Here is a 24,283-nt window from a genome sequence, read left to right on the forward strand (position 1 = left end):
CACATTATTATGGTCCCTGTGGAAGGAAAGGTCCAAAGAATTCAAATGATAGAAAGTGACAGAGCTGGGACTAGAGTCCAGGACCTTAAGCCCCTGCTGCAGTCACATCATAGACCTGATGATCAAGAAAATACAGAATGGGACTTCACTGGTGGTGCAGTGGTTAAGAATCTGCTTGCCAATGCCGGGGACACGGGTTTGAGTCCTGATCCAGGAAGATCCCACATGCCGCAGAGCAACAAAGCCCATGTGCCATGACTACTGAACCTGCGCTCTAGAGCCCGCAAGCCACAACTACTGAGCCCAAGCACCACAACTACTGAAGCCCACGCGCTCTAGGGCCCGCATGTTGCAACCACTGAGCCTGCGTGCTGCAACTACTGAAGCCCATGCACCTAGAGCCTGTGCTCCGCAACAAGAGAAGCCACCGCAGTGAGAAGCCCCGCGCACCGCAATGAAGTAGGCCCCGCTCACTGCAACTAGAGAAAGCCCATGCACAGCAACGAAAACCCAATGCAGCCAAAAAAGAAAATACAGAATGATACATGCAGCAGGAGGGAGAACAGGGGATCTGGCTGATCGGCGGAAAGATCCTGTCTGTGAAGAACTGGGGGAGTCTGATATCGGGTTAGCTTTCCCAGGGATGCACCACAATCATGTGGTAGGGAATCTGGTACAGGTCAGCCCTGACCTCTCTCTGCTTTGTAGAGGACACCAGACAAGGATTTTGAAGCCTGGATAACAAAAGGGGGTACAAGGAAAATGAGTCTCAGATCTGCCTCTGCTGCCCAGGGTTTTATAGCCCTGGGGCAATCCCTTCCTCTTTCTTTCTTCTATATTCAACCACCATGGCAATTATCCATGAATACCCTCACTGTTCTGAAGCTTTCAGAAAGTCTAAACAAAGGATAAGCTTTTAACTTGCTCTGCAAGTTAAAAATAGTCTGTTTCAGCCTTTAGTTACTTCTAAATAGAGTTGGTGATGTCCCTCAAACCTTCAGGGTTGAATATGGAGGAAAGGTGGAAGTGAAGTGTCTGTAGGCTGATGACAAAACGGCATTCTCATCATGGATAACCTGACGCTCAACAAATGTTGATCTGCTGTGTGACCTGGAATAAGACACTTGCCCTCTCTGGGGTCTGGGTCTCTCTCTGCCTAATGTTTAACCACACAGTGGTGGCTCCAGATGTTCCAGTTTGGGTGAGCAGTGGGGTGGAAACAGCTGAGGCAGCCATCAGACCTAAGCCTGGGTGTGGTTAAGGGTCTGGACTCAGAACCTAGGCTCCAATCCACCACTAACCAGCCAGTTTCTTAACCTGTTTAAGACTCATCTCCCGTACTGCTAAAAAGGGATGGTCAAATGAGATCATTCACGTAAAGAACCTAGAGTACTACACACATAACAAGTGCTTCATACATGTCAGCTAATAGCATCACCCGTCCCTGCTCAGTAGTAGGCTGTGTGTGACCTGGGGGGGGAAATCAGTTCCTATTCTGAGCCTCAGTTCACGTACCCATGAAGTATGGTGATTGTATTAACACTGGATGATCACTCAAGTCACACTCGACTCTGAAATTTTAAGGAACTGTGCAATGTAGATTTAGTCACGTAGGCATGTGTTCTGGGATATGTCCCTCAACTCACTGTCAACTGGGAAGCAACGTGTGCTGCTCCAGAGTGGCACAGCGGAGAGACGGGATTCCGCTCTAAGAACACATGGTTGGGCCAAAAACGTAGCTTCTAGCCTGCCTGCTTTTGTACCGTTAAAGGGAGTGTGAGTTATTCCTCCTGGTCCCCAGGATGCTCCAGCCCACTCAAGAGAAGGGAGGATTTTAGCAGAGGCAATGAGCCCCTGGAGGAGATAAGTCAGAGGACCTGCCCAGCCCTCCCAGCTCTGACAGTCTGTCCTCTCCCTTCCCTTTCTCCCCTTCCCTCTCTCGTATTAGCCCGGAGGACAGATGGGTACTTCATGATACGAGTTAAGTGAAGTCACTCGTGCTCCACTCTGATAAGAATTAAGTGAAAACAGAAACAGGAGCTTGTGAGATCAGAATCTTTTCTCAGATTGGACGGAGATGTTCCATTTCATCATGACTTTAAAAAGCAATCTAAATACTTGTTCTTGTTTTTACTACAACAGATATACAAGATAAGTATGTTTAGCAAAAATATCCTTAATAGAAATATTTTTAAAAGGGCAAAAACTTTTCTTTTAAAGCCAGGGCCACAGGGTTGCAAATGGAGCACTGTCTTCCTGTCCTAGCTGGACTGGATATTTAGCTGAACCAAAATACAGGCTGACATTGGAGAAAGATAATGGGGGAAGAAGGCGGGAAGAGTGAGCCTCCCGCTAATACACTGGGGGAAGAGGAAGAGAAAGGGGCCCAAACTGAGGGCTCACTAGCCAAGGCATCTGTTTACCTACAAGGCAAAATGTGACAAACTAGTTTTCACTAATTCCATAGGCGGGAATCAGTACTTGGGAAAGATATAGGAGCGACTAAAACCTCTTCTAGCACTGAATGTCTTTACTCCATGAGTTAAAATAAAGCCCTCTAGAAAGAGAAACCCAAGAAGGCTGAGATCTCAGAAAGCAGCCAACTAGGGATACCCTATCCCTACTTCCCCACGAAAAGAGCACCGCATGCAAAGAGGAAGCCCACAAACTCCCAACTGGCAGTTGCCAGACCTCTGCATTAGCCCAGCTGCGGCATGAACAGAAAGGGGGCCCTGAGGATAACCAGACCACATGAGTAGTGAAGAGGGCTCCAGTGGTATTACAAAACATCTTCCCTTTGGGTTAAGAAACACTGAGAATGTGACTTTAACTGCTGAAGCAGCAGGAGGCCAATGGCCATGTTCAGAGAAGGAGCTGATTGGGATTCTGGAGCCTGTGGTTGTAGACCAGCAGCAGAAAGAGCTGACTTATGCACAAGAGGAGAGCAAGCACTTGAGAGACAAACACGCACTGACAGAAATTCCTTGGACACTTACAGCTCCCGTGTCCAGAAGTGCTTACTGTTATTTATTATGATCAACGCTGGCAAGGCCCACCTATGGGACTCTTAAATTGCTAGAAATCTGCCTTTAAATTAATAGCAGCCTTGGACAGGATATACAATTTCATTTAGTGGGAGTATAAATTTTAAAAATAATACAAAAAGCACGGGAAACAACTTACACGTCCAACATTAAAGGAATAGTTTAGTAAATACAATTCATCAATAAAATGGAATACCATGCGGTCATAAAAATATTTATGAAGGATATGTATATTCATGATGTAATTTTAAACAAAATGCAAAAGGCCAAGTTATATGTACACTAGAATTGCAACTTTTTGTAAAAAGCGCCCATGACGGACTTCCCTAGTGGCGCAGTGGTTAAGAATCTGCCTGCCAATGCAGGGGACACGGGTTCAAGCCCTGGTCCGGGAAGATCCCACATGCCACAGAGCAACTAAGCCCGTGCACCACAACTACTGAGCCTGTGCTCTAGAGCCTGCGAGCCACAACTACTGAGCCCACCTGCTGCAACTACTGAAGCCCGTGCGCCCAGAGCCGGTGCTCCACAACAAGAGAAGCCACTGCAATGAGAAGCACATGCACCGCAACGAAGAGTAGCCCCCGCTCACCGCAACTGGAGAAAGGTCACGCGCAGTAACGAAGACCCAATGCAGCCAAAAATAAATAAAATTTTAAAAAAGAAAAAAAAAAGCGCCCATGAGGATTAACACAGAAGATAAAATGCAAGAAAAATTATTTTAAGTCACTGGGATATTGGGAATTTCATTTTTACTTACTCCAGATCTAGACAGTCTTCAGGTGTTTTTACATTAACTTTCTTTTTTCGAGCAATACTTTGGTAGAAATTTAAAATCAGGCTCAAAGTAGTTGTGCAGCATCACAGAATTTTAGCCATGAGGCGATCGGATACCCTTCATATCTTACAGATGAAGAAGCTGAAGCCTTACAACCGTCCCCGCAGTGGGGACAGGGGGCACAGTGTACAGGTATTAATGCTGCTGCCCTTTTTCTTTATAGCTGCAAGACTGAGACGTGTGAACGGCCAAAAGGCATTGAAAAACCACTTTGTTTGGACCTGGAAGCTTCATGCTCTAAAGGGTCTGGCTGCTTGGCATGTTTTACATTCTATTCTAAACAGGCTTCTTAATTGAGGTGGTTTTGTTGTTATTCTATCTTCAATAACAGGTTTGTGACATTCTCATACCTAACTGAAGTAAAATGTTTCAAGTGGCAAATGCCACAGAGAATCAGTTCGAACCACTGAAGGACAGGTTAGGGCCTCAAGGAATCCAAAGAAACTACTCTTCGTATAGCCCCGGCTGCCCTCAGGTGGAGCCAGCCTCTTCCCGCCCCTTCTACACAAGTTCTGGACATAAGGTGGCCTGCTAAGCCTGCATGTCCAAACATACAGACTGGAAGTTAACTACTGTCCCACATGAAATCATAAGAAAATGAGCACCAGTCTCTGACGTGTGTTATTTTCTTTTCCTCTCCTCTCCAACAGTGTGAAATTAAGCATCAAAAAGTAGACACAGGGCTTCCCTGGTGGCACAGTGGTTAAGAATCCGCCTGCCAACGCAAGGAACATGGGTTCAATCCCTGGTACGGGAAGATTCCATATGCCTCAGAGTAAGTAAGCCCGTGCGCCACAACTACTGAGCCTGCACTCTAGAGCCCATGAGCCACAACTACTGAGCCCGTGTGCCACAACTACTGAAGCCCAGGCACCCAGAGTCCAAGCTCTGCAACAAGAGAAGTCACTTCAATGAGAAGCCCGTGCACCGCAACAAAGAGTAGCCCCCACTCGCCGCAACTAGAGAAAGCCCGCGTGCAGCAATGAAGACCCAACACAGCCAAAATAAAATAAATAAATAAATTTATTTATTTTTTTAAAAAAAGTAGGCACAACCATCTTTGGTGGATGGGGAAGAGTGGTGAGATGGTTGAATTCCAAGTGGAAAAAAAAATGAGGCTGACCAAATGCTCCTGCTTTCCTTGGGGACGAGGGTGAGGAAGAGGAGAGAAAGTTGAGAAAATGATGAGAAAATACCCAAAATGGCAATAAAATGAGCTGCCATTAAAATTTATAGGTATAATTGAAAACAAGCAGTTATATCAAAGATCTAAAATCATATACCAATTAACCTTCTGCAAAAGGATCTGAAGGTACAGAGGAACAAAAACAAATGAACTCAGATAAATGCAATTAAATTGGTGCTACAGTAAAATGCCTCTCCTGAATCCCACAATTACTTCACAGTCTCCAGGGAAAGCAAGAGAAGCCTAGGGCTGGGAGATGAAGGGGTTGCACCCTTTAATAGGATGACAATGTAAGGCTAAGTCACAAGCGACCACAGAAGAAGGGAAAAACAACCCAATGCGCTTGAAGATCAAAAGCGGCTCATGTCATTTGAGAGTCACACTGTAGAAGGGAGGTGAGACCCACAGACAGTGCCAGGAAAAGCAAAGCGAAAACCAAGAGGCATCTAAGGATAGTATGAGGTCTGTGAATCAGAGACTGCTGGTTCCTGCGGGGCACAGCAGAGAGGAACCTGGCAGGAAGCGCGACATATGGTAGCGGAGGCTAAGCCAGGCTTGAGAAGAAAATGGGGCGGTGAGAGGAGTCAGGGCCAGCTCAGTGCCCCAGCTCTTCCGGCAGAGACAGCACATTGTACCCAGACAGACCTACCTTCTCTCGAGGAACCACTCTGAAACAAAGCTCGTTATTTGAGCTATCCCTATCCCTTCTTCCAATGCCCCTTGCATTCAAGAAACAGGGCCCTGAGAGTTGACATTATGAATGCTTTTCACGTGCAAGCTGTCTCCTCAACACTCAGAGCTAATCCATCCACAGAAGAAACATACATATTTGATCAAAGCCTCCAGAGTTGCCAGCAGGAGACAGGAGTAAAATCTAGAAGAGTCTAAGCATCCTATCTTATCACACATTAAGGCAATTTACTGGAAAAGCAAGCTATATCACATTCCTTCCTTTCAGTCACTTTGGGGCAGCAGTGGCCTGCAGCCAGTGGGTTGTTTCTCTAGGCTGGTCTAGGAGAGAGCCGGAAGGGCTGTCAAATAAAGGCTACAAGAAGTCAGATTCTTGGTTGCCATCAGCTGTCTGGGGCTGGGGAATCCAAGGTACCCACGGTCCTACCCAGGTCCACCCTATAAGAAATCTTCAGCAGGAGAGCTGCCCAAGATTAAGGTCAAGGGACAGTCTTTAGTTCCTCAGCTCCAGTGAGTTTTTTCCACGCAGATCCAGGATGCTGAGCTTCCACCCACTGCCCTAGAAGTAATATCAGGAAGACAACTGCAGGTGGCTTGAGGAGGTCCATTCCAGGATGGGCACTAGTCTGATCCCCACGTTTGCTTGGGTAAGGATGGACAGCCTCTTCCCCGTCCTCCTCTTGCTAACAGTTAACCAATAAACTCATTTCTGACTTTCCATACTATGAGTGCATGCTAGACAACATTCACATCATTCATCCCTAAAACATTCCATTCTGGTCTAGTTAAAAAATCACATAGAACTATCTTTACTCCAGAGACAGAGGCTCGGACTGGATAATTTAAAGAAAGTCCCAGGGAAGTCTCAATATAATAAGGAAAGACGTTTCTTTCCCAAAAAAAAAAAAAAAACTTAAACACAGCCAAGAAGAGAAATCTATGATTCAAGCATTCAATTTGGAAAGGAACTGCAAATCGCCTAGAAATTTAAATTAGATATTACAGACCAATTTATTCAAGGATTCTCTATTCTATCAATTCACAGAATCTTCCAAAAAAAAAAAAAGAATTTATTTTGATTTTTGAACTTATACCAGTTTTAACCAAGAACAAATAGGATGATATCTCGTCTCTCAACTCACGCTCCTGGGTGTGTGGTCAGGGAAGAGGAATAAAACACAAAGTGATAAGTCAAACACCTATGTTAATCAACAGAAATTTTCTAAGAAACACAATTTAGTTAAGACCAACATCCAAAAGTGTCTGGAATAGTATCAAGCAGTCTCAAAATGAAATCCAAGGAATAGACTGTCACATTGGAAACACAATTATTTGAAAAAACAAACAAACATACACCTGCTATCAAAGTAACCTATAGTACTCATTATGCATATGGGTTAAATGGCTCTCTTTTAAACTTTTGCCATATTTCATACGGAATAGTAATTGCACATGTTTAGCATGAATTATGACCATCGTCATTGCATTTTAGGCCATATCTATAAATAAAGCACCGTTTCCATTCCCGTGTCCTTTAGAGCACATCTATAATCAATTCACTCCCTTCACGGACGTGCCTCAACTCTGAAGCTGACACTGCACCTCAAGTTCTCTGCTCACACAGCACTGGCCATTTCACTATGATACAAGTTCTCTCTCATGAAAGCCCTGGCGACTCGATGCCCTCTGGAAGAAAACAGACAAGGCAATGATCTTGTCCTCTACTCACACGTCAGGCAGACCAGCATGGTGCGCACGGATAGGTCTATGACCAGCTCGCAATGCTCAGGTGCACGGGCCACGAAGAAGGGGATGATGATCTCGGCCGGGACGTAGAACTGGAGGGCATACGTGAAGAAGATGCCGATGGAATAGAGCAGCTTAACTGACTGGTACAGCCTGCAGAGAGAGCCGAGACACGTTCAGAGCCGGCTCTGTACGCTCATACACCAGCAATGAGAGTGCAAAACAGTCCCAAGGTGATTTGGCCCTATCTATCCAAGTTACAAGCGCACGTGTCCTTTGGACAAAAAATTTCAGGTCTAGGGATTTATCTTGTAGATATACTTACACATGCGCACATACACTTACATAAAAAATAAGTTGCTGCAGCATTATTTAAGTCTGAAAGACTGAAAAGAGTTTAAATGTTAATCAGCGGGGAACTGGTTAAATAGATCATGGCACTCCCATATAAATGTTAAAATGTAGGAGACAGAACTCCAGGCGCTGATGTGGTACGAGCTCCACGATATATGATGAAGTGAAAAAAGCATGAAGCAGTACAGTGTCGACAGTATGGTACCAACTGTCTAAAAAAGGAAAAATAGGGAAAAGCACTCCCCTTCACACACACATACATGTGACATTCTTACATACACCAAACATCTTCAGGAGGAAACATAAGAAACTGGTAATATGGTTGTCCCTGAAATGGAAAATTGTAAAACTGGGGTCCTAGAGAGGCAAGTGGAAACTTAACATTTTCTGTATGCCCTTTGAACATCTGGAGTCTTTTCCACAGGCATATATCCTTTCAAAAATAAAAACAATTAAAAATACAAGGTGGAGGAGATTCAAGATGGCGGAAGCGTAAGACGCGGAGATCACCTCCCTCTCCACAAATACGTCAGAAATACATATACATCTGGAACAACTCCTACAGAACATCTACTGAACGCTGGCTGAATACCTCAGACTTCCCCCACGTACCTGGGTAGGGCAAAAGAAAAAACAGAGACAAAGAATAGGGACGGACCTGCACCTCTCGGAGGGAGCTGTGAAGGCGGAGAAGTTTCCACACACTAGGAAGCCCTTCGCGGGTGGGCGGAGACTGCGGGGGGCGGGGCGGGGGGCGGGGCCGGGGACGGGGCGGGGGGCGGGGAAGCTTCGGAGAGACGGAGGAGAGCGCAGCCACAGGGGTGTGGAGGGCAAAGCTGAGAGATTCCTGCACAGAGGATCGGTGCGGACCAGCACTCACCAGCCCGAGAGGCTTGTCTGCTCACCCGCTGGGGCGGGCGGGGCTGGGAGCTGAGGCTCGGCTTCAGTCAGATCGCAGGGAGAGGACTGGCGGGGAGAACACAGCCTGAAGGGGTTAGTGCACCACAGCTAGCCGGGAGGGAGTCCAGGGAAAAGTCTGGACCTGCCTAATACGCAAGAGACTTTTTCTTCCCTCTTTGTTTCCTGGTGCGGGAGGAGAGCGGGTTAAGAGCGCCGCTTAAAGGAGCTCCAGAGAAGGGCGCGAGCCGCGGCTATCAGCGCGGACCCCAGAGACGGGCATGAGACGCTAAGGCTGCTGCTGCCACCACCAAGAAGCCTGTGTGCAAGCACAGGTCACTGTTCACACCTACCCTCCCGGGAGCCTGTGCAGCCCACCACTGCCAGGGTCCCGTGATCCAGGGACAACTTCCCCGGGAGAACACACGGCGCACCTCAGGCTTCTGCAACGTCACGCCGGCCTCTGCCATCGCAGGATCGCCCCGCATCAGTACCCCTCCCTCCCCCCGGCCTGAGTGAGCCAGAGCCCCCAAAGCAGCGGCTCCTTTAACCCCGTCCTGTCTGAGCGAAGAACAGACATGCGCAGGCGACCTACACGCAGAGGCGGGGCCAAATCCAAAGCTGAACCCCGGGAGCTGTGAGAACAAAGAAGAGAAAGGGAAATCTTTCCCAGCAGCCTCAGGAGAAGCGGATTAAATCTCCACAATCAACCTGATGTACCCTGCATCTGTGGAATACCTGAATAGACAACAAATCATCCCAAACTGAGGAGGTGGACTTTGAGAGCGAGATTTATTACTTTTTCCCCTTTTCCTTATTCTGTGAGTGTGTATGTGTATGCTTCTGTGTGTGGTTTTGTCTGTATAGCTTTGCTTTTACCATTTGTCCTAGGGTTCTATCCGTCCGATTTTTTGTTTTTCCTTACTTTTTAAATTTTTTTTCTTAATAATTTTTTATTTTAATAACTTTATTTTATTTTATCTTCTATCTTTCTTTCTATTTTTTCTCCCTTTTATTCTGAGCCGTGTGGATGAAAGGCTCTTGGTGCTCCAGCCAGGAGTCAGTGCTGTCTCTGCCTCTAAGATGGGAGAGCCAACTTCAGGACACTGGTCCACAAGAGACCTCCCAGCTCCACGTAATATCAACGGCAAAAATCTCCCAGAGATCTCCATCTCAACGCCAAGACCCAGCTTCACTCAACGACCAGCAAGCTACAGTGCTGGACACCCTATGCCAAACAACTAGCAAGAGAGGAACACAACCCCATCCATTAGCAGAGAGGCTGCCTAAAATCATAATAAGCCCACAGACACCCCAAAACACACCACCAGACGTGGACCTGCCCATCAGAAAGATAAGATCTAGCCTCATCCTCCAGAACACAGGCACTAGTCCCCTCCACAAGGAAGCCCACACAACCCACTGAACCAACCTTAGCCACTGGGGACAGACACCAAAAACAATGGGAACTATGAACCTGCAGCCTGTGAAAAGGAGACCCCTAACACAGTAAGATAAGCAAAATGAGAAGACAGAAAAACACATAGCAGATAAAGGAGTAAGGTAAAAACACACCGGACCTAACAAATGAAGAGGAAATAGGCAGTCTACCTGAAAAAGAATTCAGAATAATGATAGTAAAGATGATGCAAAATCTTGGAAATAGAATAGAGAAAATAAAAGAAACGTTTAACAAGGAACTAGAAGAACTAAAGAGCAAACAAACAATGATGAACAACACAATAAATGAAATAAAAATTCTCTAGAAGATATTAATAGTGGAAATAACTACTGCAGAGCAGAATAAAGAAAAAAGAATGAAAAGAACTGAGGACACTCTCAGAGACATCTGGGACAACATTAAATGCACCAACATTCGAATTATAGGGGTCCCAGAAGAAGAAGAGAAAAAGAAAGGGACTGAGAAAATATTTGAAGAGATTATAGTTGAAAACTTCCCTAATATGGGAAAGGAAATAGTTAATCAAGTCCAGGAAGCACAGAGGGTCCCGTACAGGATAAACCCAAGGAGAAATACACCAAGACACATATTAATCAAACTATCAAAAATTAAATATAAAGAACAAATATTAAAAGCAGCAAGGGAAAAACAACAAATAACACACAAGGGAATCCCCATAAGGTTAACAGCTGATTTTTCAGCAGAAACTCTGCAAGCCAGAAGGGAGTGGCATGACATATTTAAAGTGATGAAGGAGAAAAACCTACAACCAAGATTACTCTACCCAGCAAGGATCTCATTCAGATTTGATGGAGAAATTAAAACCTTTACAGACAAGCCAAAGCTGAGAGAGTTCAGCACCACCAAACCAGCTTTACAACAAATGCTAAAGGAACTTCTCTGGGCAAGAAACACAAGAGAAGGAAAAGACCTACAATAACAAACCCAAAACTATTAAGAAAATGGGAAAAGGAACATACATATCGATAATTACCTTAAATGTAAATGGATTAAATGCTCCCACCAAAAGACACAGACTGGCTGAATGGATACAAAAACAAGACCCGTATATATGCTGTCTACAAGAGACCCACTTCAGGCCTAGGGACACACACAGACTGAAAGTGAGGGCATGGAAAAAGATATTCCATGCAAATGGAAATCAAAAGAGAGCTGGAGTAGCAATTCTCATATCAGACAAAATAGACTTTAAAGTAAAGACTATTACAAGAGACCAAGGACACTACATCATGATCAAGGGATTGATCCAAGAAGAAGATATAACAATTGTAAATATTTATGCACCCTACATAGGAGCACCTCAATACATAAGGCAAATACTGACAGCCACACAAGGGAAAATCGACAGTAACACAATCATAGTAGGAGACTTTAACACCCCACTTTCACCAATGGACAGATCATCCAAAATGAAAATAAGGAAACAGAAGCTTTAAATGATACATTAAAGAAGAAGGACTTAATTGATATTTATAGGACATTCCATCCAAAAACAACAGAATACACATTCTTCTCAAGAGAACACAGAACATTCTCCAGGACAGATCATATCCTGGGTCACAAATCAAGCCTCGGTAAATTTAAGAAAAATGAAACTGTATCAAGTATCTTTTCTGACCACAATGCATTGAGACTAGATATCAATTACAGGAAAAAACCTGTAAAAAAATACAAGCACATGGAGGCTAAACAATACACTACTTAATAACCAAGAGATCACTAAAGAAATCAAAGAGGAAATCAAAAAATACCTAGAAACAAATGACAATGAAAACACAGTGACCCAAAACCTATGGGATACAGCAAAAGCAGTTCTAAGAGGGAAGTTTATAAAAATACAATCCTACCTTAAGAGACAGGAAACATCTCAAATAAACAACCTGACACCTAAAGCAATTATAGAAAGATGAACAAAAAAACCCCAAAGTTAGCAAAAAGAAAGAAATCATAAAGATCAGATCAAAAATAAATGAAAAAGGAATGAAGGATCAATAAAAGTAAAAGCTGGTTCTTTGAGAAGATAAACAAAATTGATAAACCATTAGCCAGACTCATCAAGAAAAAAAGGGAGAAGACTCAAATCAATAGAATTAGAAATGAAAAAGGAGAAGTAACAACTGACACTGCAGAAATACAAAGGATCATGAGAGATTACTACAAGCAACTCTGCCAATAAAATGGACAACCTGGAAGAAATGGACAAATTCTTAGAAATGCACAACCTGCTGAGACTGAACCAGGAATAAATAGAAAATATGAACAGACCAATCACAAGCACTGAAATTGAAACTGTGATTAAAAATCTTCCAACAAACAAAAGCCCAGGACCACATGGCTTCACAGGCAAATTCTATCAAACATTTAGAGAAGAGCTAACACCCATCCTTCTCAAACTCTTCCAAAATATAGCAGAGGGAGGAATACTCCCTAACTCATTCTACGAGGCCACCATCACCCTGATACCAAAACCAGACAAAGATGTCACAAAGAAGGAAAACTACAGGCCAATATCACTGATAAACATAGATGCAAAAATCCTCAACAAAATACTAGCAAACAGAATCCAACAGCACATTAAGAGGATCATACACCATGGTCAAGTGGGGTTTATCCCAGGAATACAAGGTTTCTTCAATATATGCAAATCAATCAATGTGATACACCATATTAACAAATTGAAGGATAAAAACCATATGATCATCTCAATCGATGCAGAGAAAGCTTTTGACAAATTCAACACCCATTTATGATAAAAACCCTGCAGAAAGTAAGGATAGAGGGAACTTTCTTCAACATAATAAAGGCCATATATGACAAACCCACAGCCAACATTGTCCTCAATGGTGAAAAACAGAAACCATTTCCACTAAGATCAGGAACAAGACAAGGTTGCCCACTCTCCCCACTATTATTCAACATAGTTTTGGAAGTTTTAGTCACAGCAATCAGAGAAGAAAAAGAAATAAAAGGAATCCAAATCGGAAAAGAAAAAGTAAAGATGTAGTATCATGCAGATGACATGATACTATACATAGAGAATCCTAAAGATGCTACCAGAAAACTACTAGAGCTAATCAATGAATTTGGTAAAGTAGCAGGATACAAAATTAATGCACAGAAATCTCTAGCATTCCTATACACTAATGATGAAAAATCTGAAAGTGAAATTAAGAAAACACTCCCATTTACCACTGCAAGAAAAAGAATAAAATATCTAGGAATAAACCTACCTAAGGAGATAAAAGACCTGTATGCAGAATATTATAAGACACTGATGAAAGAAATTAAAGATGATACAAATAGATGGAGAGATATACCATGTTCTTGGATTGGAAGAATCAACATTGTGAACATGACTCTACTACCCAAAGCAATCTACAGATTCAATGCAATCCCTATCAAACTACCACTGGCATTTTTCACAGAACTAGAACAAAAACTTTCACAATTTGTAGGGAAACGACTAGGGCTTCCCTGGTGGCGCAGTGGTTGAGAGTCTGCCTGCCGATGCAAGGGACACGGGTCCGTGCCCTGGTCCGGGAAGATCCCACATGCCACGGAGCGGCTGGGTCCGTGAGCCATGGCCACTGAGCCTGCGTGTCCGGAGCCTGTGCTCCGCAACGGGAGAGGCCACAACAGTGAGAGGCCCGCGTACCGCAAAAAGAAAAAAAAAAATGGGACAGGAGAGAAAGCCCAGAGATAAACCCACACACATATGGTCACCTTATCTTTGATAAAGGAGGCAAGAATATACAGTGGAGAAAAGACAGCCTCTTCAATAAGTGGTGCTGGTAAAACTGGACAGGTACATTTAAAAGTATGAAATTAGAACACTCCCTAACACAATACAGAAAAATAAACTCAAAATGGATTGAAGACCTAAATGTAAGGCCAGACACTATCAAACTCTTAGAGGAAAACATAGGCAGAACACTCTATGACATAACTCATAGTAAGATCCTTTTTGACCCACCTCCTAGAGAAATGGAAATAAAAACAAAAATAAACAAATGGGACCTAATGAAACTTAAAAGCTTTTGCACAGCAAAGGAAACCATAAACAAGACCAAAAGACAACCCTCAGAATGGGAGAAAATATTTGCAAATGAAGCAACTGACAAAGCCAAACTTTACAAGCAGCTCATGCAGCTCAATATCAAAAAAACAAACAACCCAATCCAAAAATGAGCTGAAGACCTAAATAGACATTTCTCCAAAGAAGATATATAGATTTGCCAACAACACATGAAAGAATGCTCAACATCATTAATCATTAGAGAAATGCAAATCAAAACTACAATGAGATATCATCTCACACCAGTCAGAATGGCCATCATCAAAAAATCTACAAACAATAAATGCTGGAGAGGGTGTGGAGAAAAGGGAACCCTCTTGCACTGTTGGTGGGAATGTAAATTGATACAACTAATATGGAGAACAGTATGGAGGTCTCTGAAAAAACTAAAAATAGAACTATCATATGACCCAGTAATCCCACTACTGGTCATATACCCTGAGAAAACCATAATTCAAAAAGGGTCATGTACCAAAATGTTCATTGCAGCTCTATTTACAATAGCCAGGACATGGAAGCAACCTAAGTGTCCATCAACAGATGAATGGATAAAGAAGATGTGGCCCATATATACAATGGAATATTACTCAGCCATAAAAAGAAATAAAATTGAGTTATTTGTAGTCAGGTGGATGGACCTAGAGTCTGTCCTACAGAGTGAAGTAAGTTAGAAAGAGAAAAACAAATACCATATGCCAACACATATATATGGAATCTAAGAAAAAAGGAAAAAAAAAGGTCAGGAAGAACCTAGGGGCAAGACAGGAGTAAAGACACAGATCTACTAGAGAATGGACTTGAGGATATGGGGAGGGGGAAGGGTAAGCTGTGACAAAGTGAGAGAGTGGCATGGACATGTATACACTACCAAATGTAAAATAGATAGCTAGTGGGAAGCAGCCGCATAGCACAGGGAGATCAGCTCGATGCTTTGTGACCACTTAGAGGGGTGGGATAGGGAGGGAGGGAGACGCAAGAGGGAAGACATATGGGAACATATGTATATGTATAACTGGTTCACTTTGTTATAAAGCAGAAACTAACACACCATTGTAAAGCAATTATACTCCAATAAAGATGTTATAAAAAATGCAATATAACTCCAACAAGCCTATTTATATCCTTCCCATTTAATTCAGTGCTCCCTAGAATCGGACAGTGACCACACAGGGCAAGAGGCAGGAGCAAAATCCATCTTTGCATTCCACTAGGGTTACTATCCTACTACTGCTTCATGTGTAGCTTCTCAGGGAGACTGCTGACTCACCATGGGACATGTCTATCTTATCCCAGGCCTAGGACTGTGCAGAGGAGTAAAAAGGTATCATCAGTAAGTATTCACAGATCTGACTTGATCATTAAAGGGAAGGACACTGCCCCTAAGCAAAGCTCCACTTCACATAAGACCCTCATGCATTATGAAGTGAGAAACACAGACCTCCCTGCCTTGGAAATCTATTTAAAAGTGGTGATTATATTGTGCATGACGCATACTGAATTCCTCTGTGGTCGAAATTAATACCTAGAAGATGTTCTAATGCTATGAGCAGAACATCCTGGAAGAAACTGAGATTGACAAAATGTCTTACTTGTTCCAAGAAGAGATGATAAAAATCCTTGGGGAAAAAACCAGCTAGTGGCTCTATAATTAAACTCAGTGCAGCACCGAAGCCTTCTGGAGTGCTGGCAAGTCTAGAATCAGGATAGTCACCTGCTGGGATGGCCAAATAAATCACACCCGAATGGAGGCAGAAAGATCAGGGTAGCTGGGTTTGAAACATCAGAGGAAAGAAGACAGATGCTCAGCTATGGCTTCAGATTATGTGGGCTGCTTCTGCGGCCCCTGATCCACTTATCTTCACTTATGCGAGCTACCACCCGACTCTTCTCTCTTGAAAGGGCAGGAACATTTGGAAATTTAAAAGCAGGCATCAGAGGGAAAGAGAAAGACTTTCAGAAAACAAAAGCCCATTTCAGGGCTACCACTTGGCTGGCCATACAACAAACCTAGTCCCCAAAGCCCTGCTGATTAGGGTGTCCTGTGCAAAACGCTGATACTCCTGAAAAGACGTTTTTCTCGATTTTCTCAATCTGTCCTTGTACAATGCCTCACTGATCAGAGTTCTAAAACCAGACTGGCCTGAAAGGTTATTCTGATCCCTAGGGCATTCGACAAGCTTCTCAGAATCTGCTCACGGCTGCTCTCTGCAATGAAACTGTAGTCTTCCGAACAGAACTGCTGCTGAAGACACACCCTGTGACATCTACCTTTTTAGGAAGCATTTCAGTGTGTCTCAGTGCTTCTCTACAATACAGCAACCATGACTTAGGGAAAATGAGATACAGAAGGGTTCCCAAGCATCCCAGGCCCACGGTGAGAGGCTCCATCTGCACCTGCACGTGGAGCAGGTGACAGCCATGGGACAGGCACAGCAGAAGCTGGGAACCAGGCAGGTTTGCCCTCCTCTTTCTCCGTCTATTTAGAACGGTTCAAGGTCAATGGACTGGATGCTTGACCATTCTGGGCTCAGATCTCCGGGGAGAAATGGCAGCGTCAGTCAGGGGATCGGCCAATGCATGCAGCATCCGTTTCCATCGGGATGACTCACCCAAAGCACAAAGCTCTTGAAGCATCCTACTTCCCCACAGCGCCAGTTCAGTATTAGAAAGCTCACACACGTCTTTTGCTCTTCCTGACAATCCTGGCAGAAATGACTGTTCTTATTTCCCAGAAAGGGGAACTGAGGCAGTGAGAAGCTGTGATCTGTCCAAGGCCGTAGAGCTGGGACACGGCAGATCACCTCTATCCTCTGGGCCCCACTGGCTTCCTGGTAACCTCTCCTCATTTATAAATGCCTCACAGTCTCAGCGCTTAGTCCTCCTTTTCATTCAAAAACTTTTCACTGGGTTTTGATCGTACGCCAGGCACTGTGCCAGGGGCTTGGAGTAAAATGACGAACTGGACAGTTGCTGCCCTCAGAGCTTACAATGTAGGGAGATCACAGTACAAGTAAACAGACAACTACAACACAATGGGAGAAGAATTAGAACAGGATCCTCACGGGACTCCAGGGCAGCAGAGAGGAGGGCGACTGACCTAGACTTGAAATTGCTGCGGCTGAGACATCAGAGAAGTTTCTCAAACAAAGTGACGCCCAGGCTGAGTCCTCCTCACTGAGAAGGAATAAGGTAGGGGTGGGGCTAGAGCCTGAGTGGCCCTGACTGTACCTGAAGGTTTCCTGTTTATCATAAGAACTAAAGGAAGCCTTTGAGCCTTCTCAATGGGGAAGTGCATGACTGCACTAAGGGTTAGATGGCTCACACGGGTAACAAGAGGAGAACAGATGGGGAGAGAGAGTCAGACCCAGGCAGGGAAACCAGCCAAAAGGCTTACTGGGCAGCCAAGGAGGGATGGTGCTAGGCTAGGGGCTGGTGGCAAGTGAGAGCTAAAGTGAAATGGGCTGGGGCTTCCCTGGTGGCACAGTGGTTAAGAATCCGCCTGCCAGTGCAGGGGACACAGGTTCAAGCCCTGGTCTGCAAAGATCCCACATCCCGTGGAGCAACTAAACCCGTGCGCCACAACTACTGAGCCTGTGCTCTGGAGCCCGCGAGCCACAACTACTGAGCCCGCGTGCCACAACTACGGAAGCCCATGCGCGTAGAGCCCGTGCTCTGCAGCAAGAGGAGCCACTGCAGTGAGAAGCCCGCGCACCGCAATGAAGAGTAGCCCCCGCTCGCCACACCTAGAGAAAGCCTGCCTGCAGCAACGAAGACCCAACGCAGCCAAAAATAAATAAATAAAATAATTTTTTTTTAAAAAGTGAAGTGGGCTGATTTAAGAGATAGGGAGGAGGAAAAAATCACATTCTGACCCTCATTAATTTTTTTAAAAACCCAGTGCTCCCAGGCTTCCATCCTCCCCAACATACCAACAGTTGGGCAGGTTGAGGGTTATGCTCCCTTGGATGTTAGCTCCAAATTGCAGGTACCCCAGACACCCCAGGCTGATGTAGAGGACAGTGATGATAGCCATTCCCACATAGAGGATGAGCGAGAACTTCCGGGGATCCTTCATTTTGTTTTCAAGGGGCAGAACCTAGGAGAGTAGTGAGAGAAGAGAAAGCATAGAATAAAGCAACATTAATGGCCAATGACAACAACAAAGTAATATTCTCAGAAAAAAGTAACTTCTCTATCCCCAACTTCCCCCAAAGCACATCTGTCCTTGACTAGACAGACAAATGCAAGCTGTTCCTCATTAGTTACGCTTGCCGAGCTGGAGGATCTCTGGAGCCTGATGTCTAAGCAGGAAGTCCCGGGAGGTAAGGGTGGGCAGGCCCGGAAGCCAGGACTCCTGGCACAGGCTGGCTCTTTGCCTCCGGCTACAAGATCCCTGTGGGCTGGGAGTGCTGTTTACTCCTCAAATGCAGGTGGCATGGCACCCAGCAGGCCCTCTCGCATCATGCCCACCCAGCGCAACAAGGAAGAGACACGGGTGGTGGCCCAAGCCAGCTGTACCTCACCTGAAATCACAGCTCTACTAACCTGTCCCAAGAATGCAAAATGCAGGTCAGGGAAAACTGCCACTCCAGTTCCCAGAAACTGTTTCCTTACCTCAAAAGGGGTGGGCACTAGCAGTGACAAGTGAAATCTCCAAGTTAGAGAAACCGAGAGGACCCTGGAGGTTGAGGCTCGTGGAGATGTATAACAAAACCCCGTTTCCAGACTCCTGTTTCAAACCACTGATCCTCATGGTCTTCTCCCTCATAGCAGAGGACTTTCTTTTTTTTTTTTTTTAATTTATTTATTTTATTTTTGCTTGCGTTGGGTCCTTGCTGCTGCACGCGGGCTCTCCCCAGCCATGGTATGCGGGCCTCTCATTGTGGTGGCCTCCCCTGTTGTGGAGCACGGGCTCCAGGTGCATAGGCTGCAGTAGCTGTGGCAGGCAGGCTCAGTAGCTGTGGCTCGCGGGCTCTAGAGTGCAGGCTCAGTAGCTGTGGTGCCCGGGCCTAGTTGCTCCACAGCATGTGGAATCTTCCCGAACCAGGGCTCAAACCCGTGTCCCCTGAATTGGTAGGCGGACTCCCAACCGCTGCACCACCAGGGAAGCCCAGGACTTTCTTTAACATTAGCCAAAGCCAAGGAAAGGCCCCTTTTTTTTTAACACTTAAAATTTTTATTATGAAAATTTTCTTTTAAAACATTTAAGTATAGTTGACTTACAATGTTGTGTTTAATTTCTGCTGCACAGCAAAGTAACTCAGTCATACATATATATATTCTTTTTCATATTCTTCTCCATTATGATTTATCACAGGTTATTGAATACAGTTCCCTGTGCTATACAGTAGGACCTTGTTGTTTATCCATCCTATATGTAATAGTTTGCATTTGCTAATCCCAAGCTCTCAATCCTTCCCTACCCCCGACCCCCTGGCAACCACAAGTCTGTTCTCTCTATTTGTGAGTCTATTCTTGTTTTGTAGATATGTTTGTTTGGGTTGTATTTTAGATTCTACATATAAGTGATATCAGATGATACTTGTCTTTCTCTTTCTTACTTTATTTAGTATGATAATCTCTAGTTGCATCCACATTGCTGCAAATGGCATTATTTCATTCTTTTCAATGGCTGAGTAATATTCCATTGTGTGTGTGTGTGTGTGTGTGTGCGTGTGTGTGTGTGTGTGTGTGTGTGTGTGTGTGTGTGTGTATGCCACATCTTCTTTATTCATTCATCTGTCAGTGGACATTTAGGTTGCTTCCATGTCTTGGCTATTGTGAACAGTGCTGCTATGAACACAGGGGTGTTCAAATTATAGTTTTGTCTGGGTAGATGCCCAGGAGTGGAATTGCTGGAATTGCTGGATCACATGGCAACTCTATTTTTAGGTTTTTGTTTCAATAAATTTATTTTTATTTATTATTTATTTAGGCTGTGCTGGGTCTTCGCTGCGGCATGTGGGCTTCTCTAGGTGCCACGCACCGGCTCTAGAGTGCGCAAGCTCAGTAGTTGCGGCGTGTGGGCTTAGTTGCGATATGTGGGATGTTAGTTCCCCGACCAGGGATCGAACCCGCATTGGGAGCGAGGAGTCTTAACCGCTGGACTACCAGGGAAGTCCCTATTTTTAGTTTTTTGAGAAACCTCCATACTGTTAGGAAAGGCCCTTAATGAAGGCTGGTTCGTATAGGGACAGGGAAAATAGCAAGTGTGACTGTGACAACCTTCATGATCTGCTGTCAACGGGCCCTGGCTGGTCTGACTCCCAAAACGTGAGTCACGGCAACATCAAACTGCCCCCGGCCCCCACTCCACCCCCCACCCCCCCGCCCCCCACCCCACCCCCACCCCCCCCCGGCCCCCACCCCACCCCCCACCCCCACCCCCCCTGCCCGTCCCAACTGTCTTTGATCTTGTCCTTATGCTCATTTTCCTTGAGGGAAATGAGGCAGAGCAGGTCTGAGCCAGACACACCCTGCGAGCCAGCTGCCGGCCTGGGGCTCTGGGGCGTATCACTGCTCTGTATCTCCAACTGGCCCTCAGCAACCCACCCCCCACCCCCTGCTGCCCGGCTCAAGGGGCTCAAGCTTCAGTTGATCCACATCCAATGAGAAACAGTTTCCAAGCTTTCCTTCGGTTTCTTTCTATGGAGAGTCTCAGGAGCCAGAGGGCAGGGTGCCCATCTCCTCCAGCCCAGCCAGGCCAGGTCAATGGTGCAGAAAGAGAGAGAGCACGGGAAATCCCAGTGAGTCCACTGCTCTTACCCGTCATGCCCAACAGCCCTCAGATCCAAACTAACAGTCAAAACAGCAGTGTCTCTATTGTAAAAAGAGAAAACATGGACAAATCTTGAAGTAACAGATAATGACGATTACAGAATCACTCTGTATCCAAGCCTCAGCTAATGAAATGAAGCAAAGAACAATTTCTGCCCTGTGCTGTTAGGGGAAACTGACAAATAAATGCAGTACAACGTTCCTAAAGAAACCCGGGCATCTTTCCACACTCACTCAGCCTCTTCTTTCCAGTCCCGAGTGCTCGGGACCTCTTTCTCCTGCTATAATACAGGCCCCTTCAGGCCTCTGCCCCAGCAGCAGGGAAACCATATATGTCTGTGAATCAAGATGAGACATTCTGGGGCTTCCCTGGTGGTGCAGGGGTTAAGAATCCGCCTGCCAATGCAGGGGACATGGGTTCGAGCCCTGGTCTGGGAAGATCCCAAATGCCACGGAACAGCTGAGCCCGCGCTCTAGAGCCCGTGAGCCACAACTACTGAAGCCCACGCACCTAGAGCCCATGTTCCACAACAAGAGAAGTCACCGCAGTGAGAAGCCAGCGCACTGCAATGAAGAGTAGCCCCCGCTTGCTGCAAATAGAGAAAGCCCGCGCGCAGCAACGAAGACCCAATGCAAAGATAAAATAAATAAATAAATTTATTTAAAAAAAAAAAAAAAGATGAGACATTCTTCTTGGGCAATGAGAAGCCCCAAGAGCAAGCACAGGGAAAGGTTCAAAACCTCAGGACAACCACGTACACACAACCACTCGAAAAGCCTCCCCCATGTTGTTAGAGCCTCACGTGCCATGGACACCACCTGGGCAATTCCTCAAATTGTGACAAAAAATGTCCAGCTTCTAGGTTTTCTTAAAAGTGTATAAGGTGACAGGACAATCAGATGGGGACAAAAAGATATTCCATGAAAGAAGTGTCTTCCCATTTCCTAAGCCCTAGGCCAGCAGAGCTAATAACTTTCTTCAGAGAATACTGGACCTTTATTAAGAAAAACACAAATAAAAACCAAAATAGGTACACCTGAGTGACAGATCCCTCCCTTTAGGAGAAGAATTTGGTGGAATCACAGCACCAACACGGGGAAGCTGAGCTAGGATTAAAGGCTACTCATTTATACAAGGAAAATACAGCTCAACAGTGTTCCAGGGCAGAGAATTCATTCATATGTTTATTGATTTAACAATAAAATCAATAGTATTATTAATGAAAATAAAAAGTACTTATGCTCACCATATGTCAGAGACCGTACAAAGCACTTTACACATATCTCATTTAATCCTAACAACTACTAAACATTAAGCCCACTTTTCAGAAGCAAACAATGAAGGCTCTGAGCAGGCGAGTCCCTGCACAAGGTCACACAGCTACTCTCTGGCAGAGCCAGGACTCACCCCAAGTCAGTCTGAATCTAGATCCTGTGTTCAGAATTGCCCTGCACTGCTGCTTACTGCACACACAGGAGATGAGTGTGCAACAGAGAGGGCTTGAAGGGAAACATTCTCAAATTACATACAACTTACTTCCAAAACCTGGAGCTGGGAAACTTCAGTGGAGTCTTTGAAAGGCTGTTCATTAACTGGCCAATAAGACTCAGAAGATAATTTCTAATAGCATTTCCTCAGCATTCCTTAAAGCAGACCTCAAGGACACTGAGGGCACCAGAGAATCACAGTGCAACTCTTACCATCCCGATGCCTTCAAATGCAAAAATGGCCGTGCCAAAGAACAGAGGGTAGGTCTGCCAGGATGCCACCAAGGGGAGGAATTTGGGGTCTGGGATATCCTGAAAGAGAGAAAATAAAACAGATCAAAGGCTATACAGAGATTCATGATTTCAACCCCAGCATCAGACAGGTCAAAACTTTCCTAAGTTTGGGACAGGTGACTTGGGGACATTTATATTCTTTCTTTCTTTTTTTTTTCCATCGCTGAGAAAACCCTACTTGCTTTGGGGAAAGACTACACCAAAGTACCATTAAAAACTCAAATGTTGGGACTTCCCTGGTGGCGCAGTGGTTAAGAATTCGCCTGCCAACGCAGCGGACGTGGGTTCAATCCCTGGTCTGGGAAGATCTCACATGCCACGAGCAACTAAGCCCATGCCCCACAACTACTGAACCTGCGCTCTAGAGCCCGCAAGCCGCAACTACTGAAGCCCATGCACCTAGAGCCCCTGCTCTGCAGCAAGAGAAGCCACTGCAATGAGAAGCCCGTGCAGCACAAGGAAGAGTAGCCCTCGCTCGCCGCAACTAGAGAAAGCCCACACAGCAACAAAGACCCAATGCAGCCAAAACTAAAAAACTAAAGTTATTATAAAAAAACCCCTCAAATGTTAGAGACTGCATAAAAAGAATCATGTTCTTTCACTAGGTAATCCCATCCCCAGAAATATAATCTAAGTAGAAAAAAAATGATGAAAATATGAAAAAAGTTGAGCAAGGCTTTTTAACAGTAAGTGATAATAACCTAAATGCTCCCAAACATCTGAACAGGTAGTTTACTGCACATCCAATACACCACAGAATATTATGCACTATTTAAAAAGTAAAGAGTGGGATAACTAAGTAGTACATGAAAACTGCTTATAAAATAGTAACGAGAAAAATATTTTTTAAATTTATATATTCACCATGATACAACTACATAAACACTCCACACAGATAAAGCTGGAGGGGAAGGTGGTAGATTTTTAGATGAGCATTTTCTCTACTTCTCTTTCTCTCTTTTTTCAAAAATTCTGTAAATCAACACTTGGAAAATATTTTTGATAGGCACAAGACAGGAGTATCAGCACATATGGGGAAAAAAATAGCAAAAACAGCATTTTAAAAAGAAGGCAAATAAAAACGAAGGCACTTGATAACTGCAGGTACAATGTAAGTATGTACCCACCTGGCTGACTAATGGGCAAGAGTCCCCAGTGATGGACAGTATCAAAGGAGCAGGACTCAGAGGAGGCAGAAGCTGCCATCCTTTCAGAATTTGGCCTTTAGATTTAAAAATGACTTTAAAACTGCCTTTTACAATCTTTTAAAACTGATTTCCCTAAAGAGGTCTCTAGAGAGATATGGGGAATGTTCTAACAGTGTGATGGAATAATATCAGAGAGCAAAAAAGAGATCTACTATTCCTCTCTGTAATAGGCTTCTCTTTGAAAGATTTCAAAGCAATTATAT

The 24,283-nt window shown here is 44.6% G+C and overlaps 1 protein-coding gene across 4 annotated transcripts in view; it reads right to left on the reverse strand.

Annotated features, from left to right (window-relative positions):
* The window catches only part of SLC36A1 (solute carrier family 36 member 1), a 164,730-nt gene that overhangs the window by 115,274 nt on the left and 25,173 nt on the right, over positions 1–24,283 (reverse strand). For all 4 annotated transcript variants that reach the window (XM_049707824.1, XM_033406688.2, XM_004280327.3 and 1 more), the window contains exons 8-10: positions 22,792–22,890; positions 18,243–18,409; positions 7,488–7,657 (exon numbers count right to left, since the gene is read on the reverse strand). In XM_049707824.1, the coding sequence (XP_049563781.1) occupies positions 7,488–7,657; positions 18,243–18,409; positions 22,792–22,890 (436 nt within the window). The remainder of the gene's footprint in view (positions 1–7,487; positions 7,658–18,242; positions 18,410–22,791; positions 22,891–24,283) is intronic.

This window comes from Orcinus orca, chromosome 3 (genome assembly GCF_937001465.1).
Source record: "Orcinus orca chromosome 3, mOrcOrc1.1, whole genome shotgun sequence".
Lineage (NCBI taxonomy): Eukaryota > Metazoa > Chordata > Mammalia > Artiodactyla > Delphinidae > Orcinus > Orcinus orca.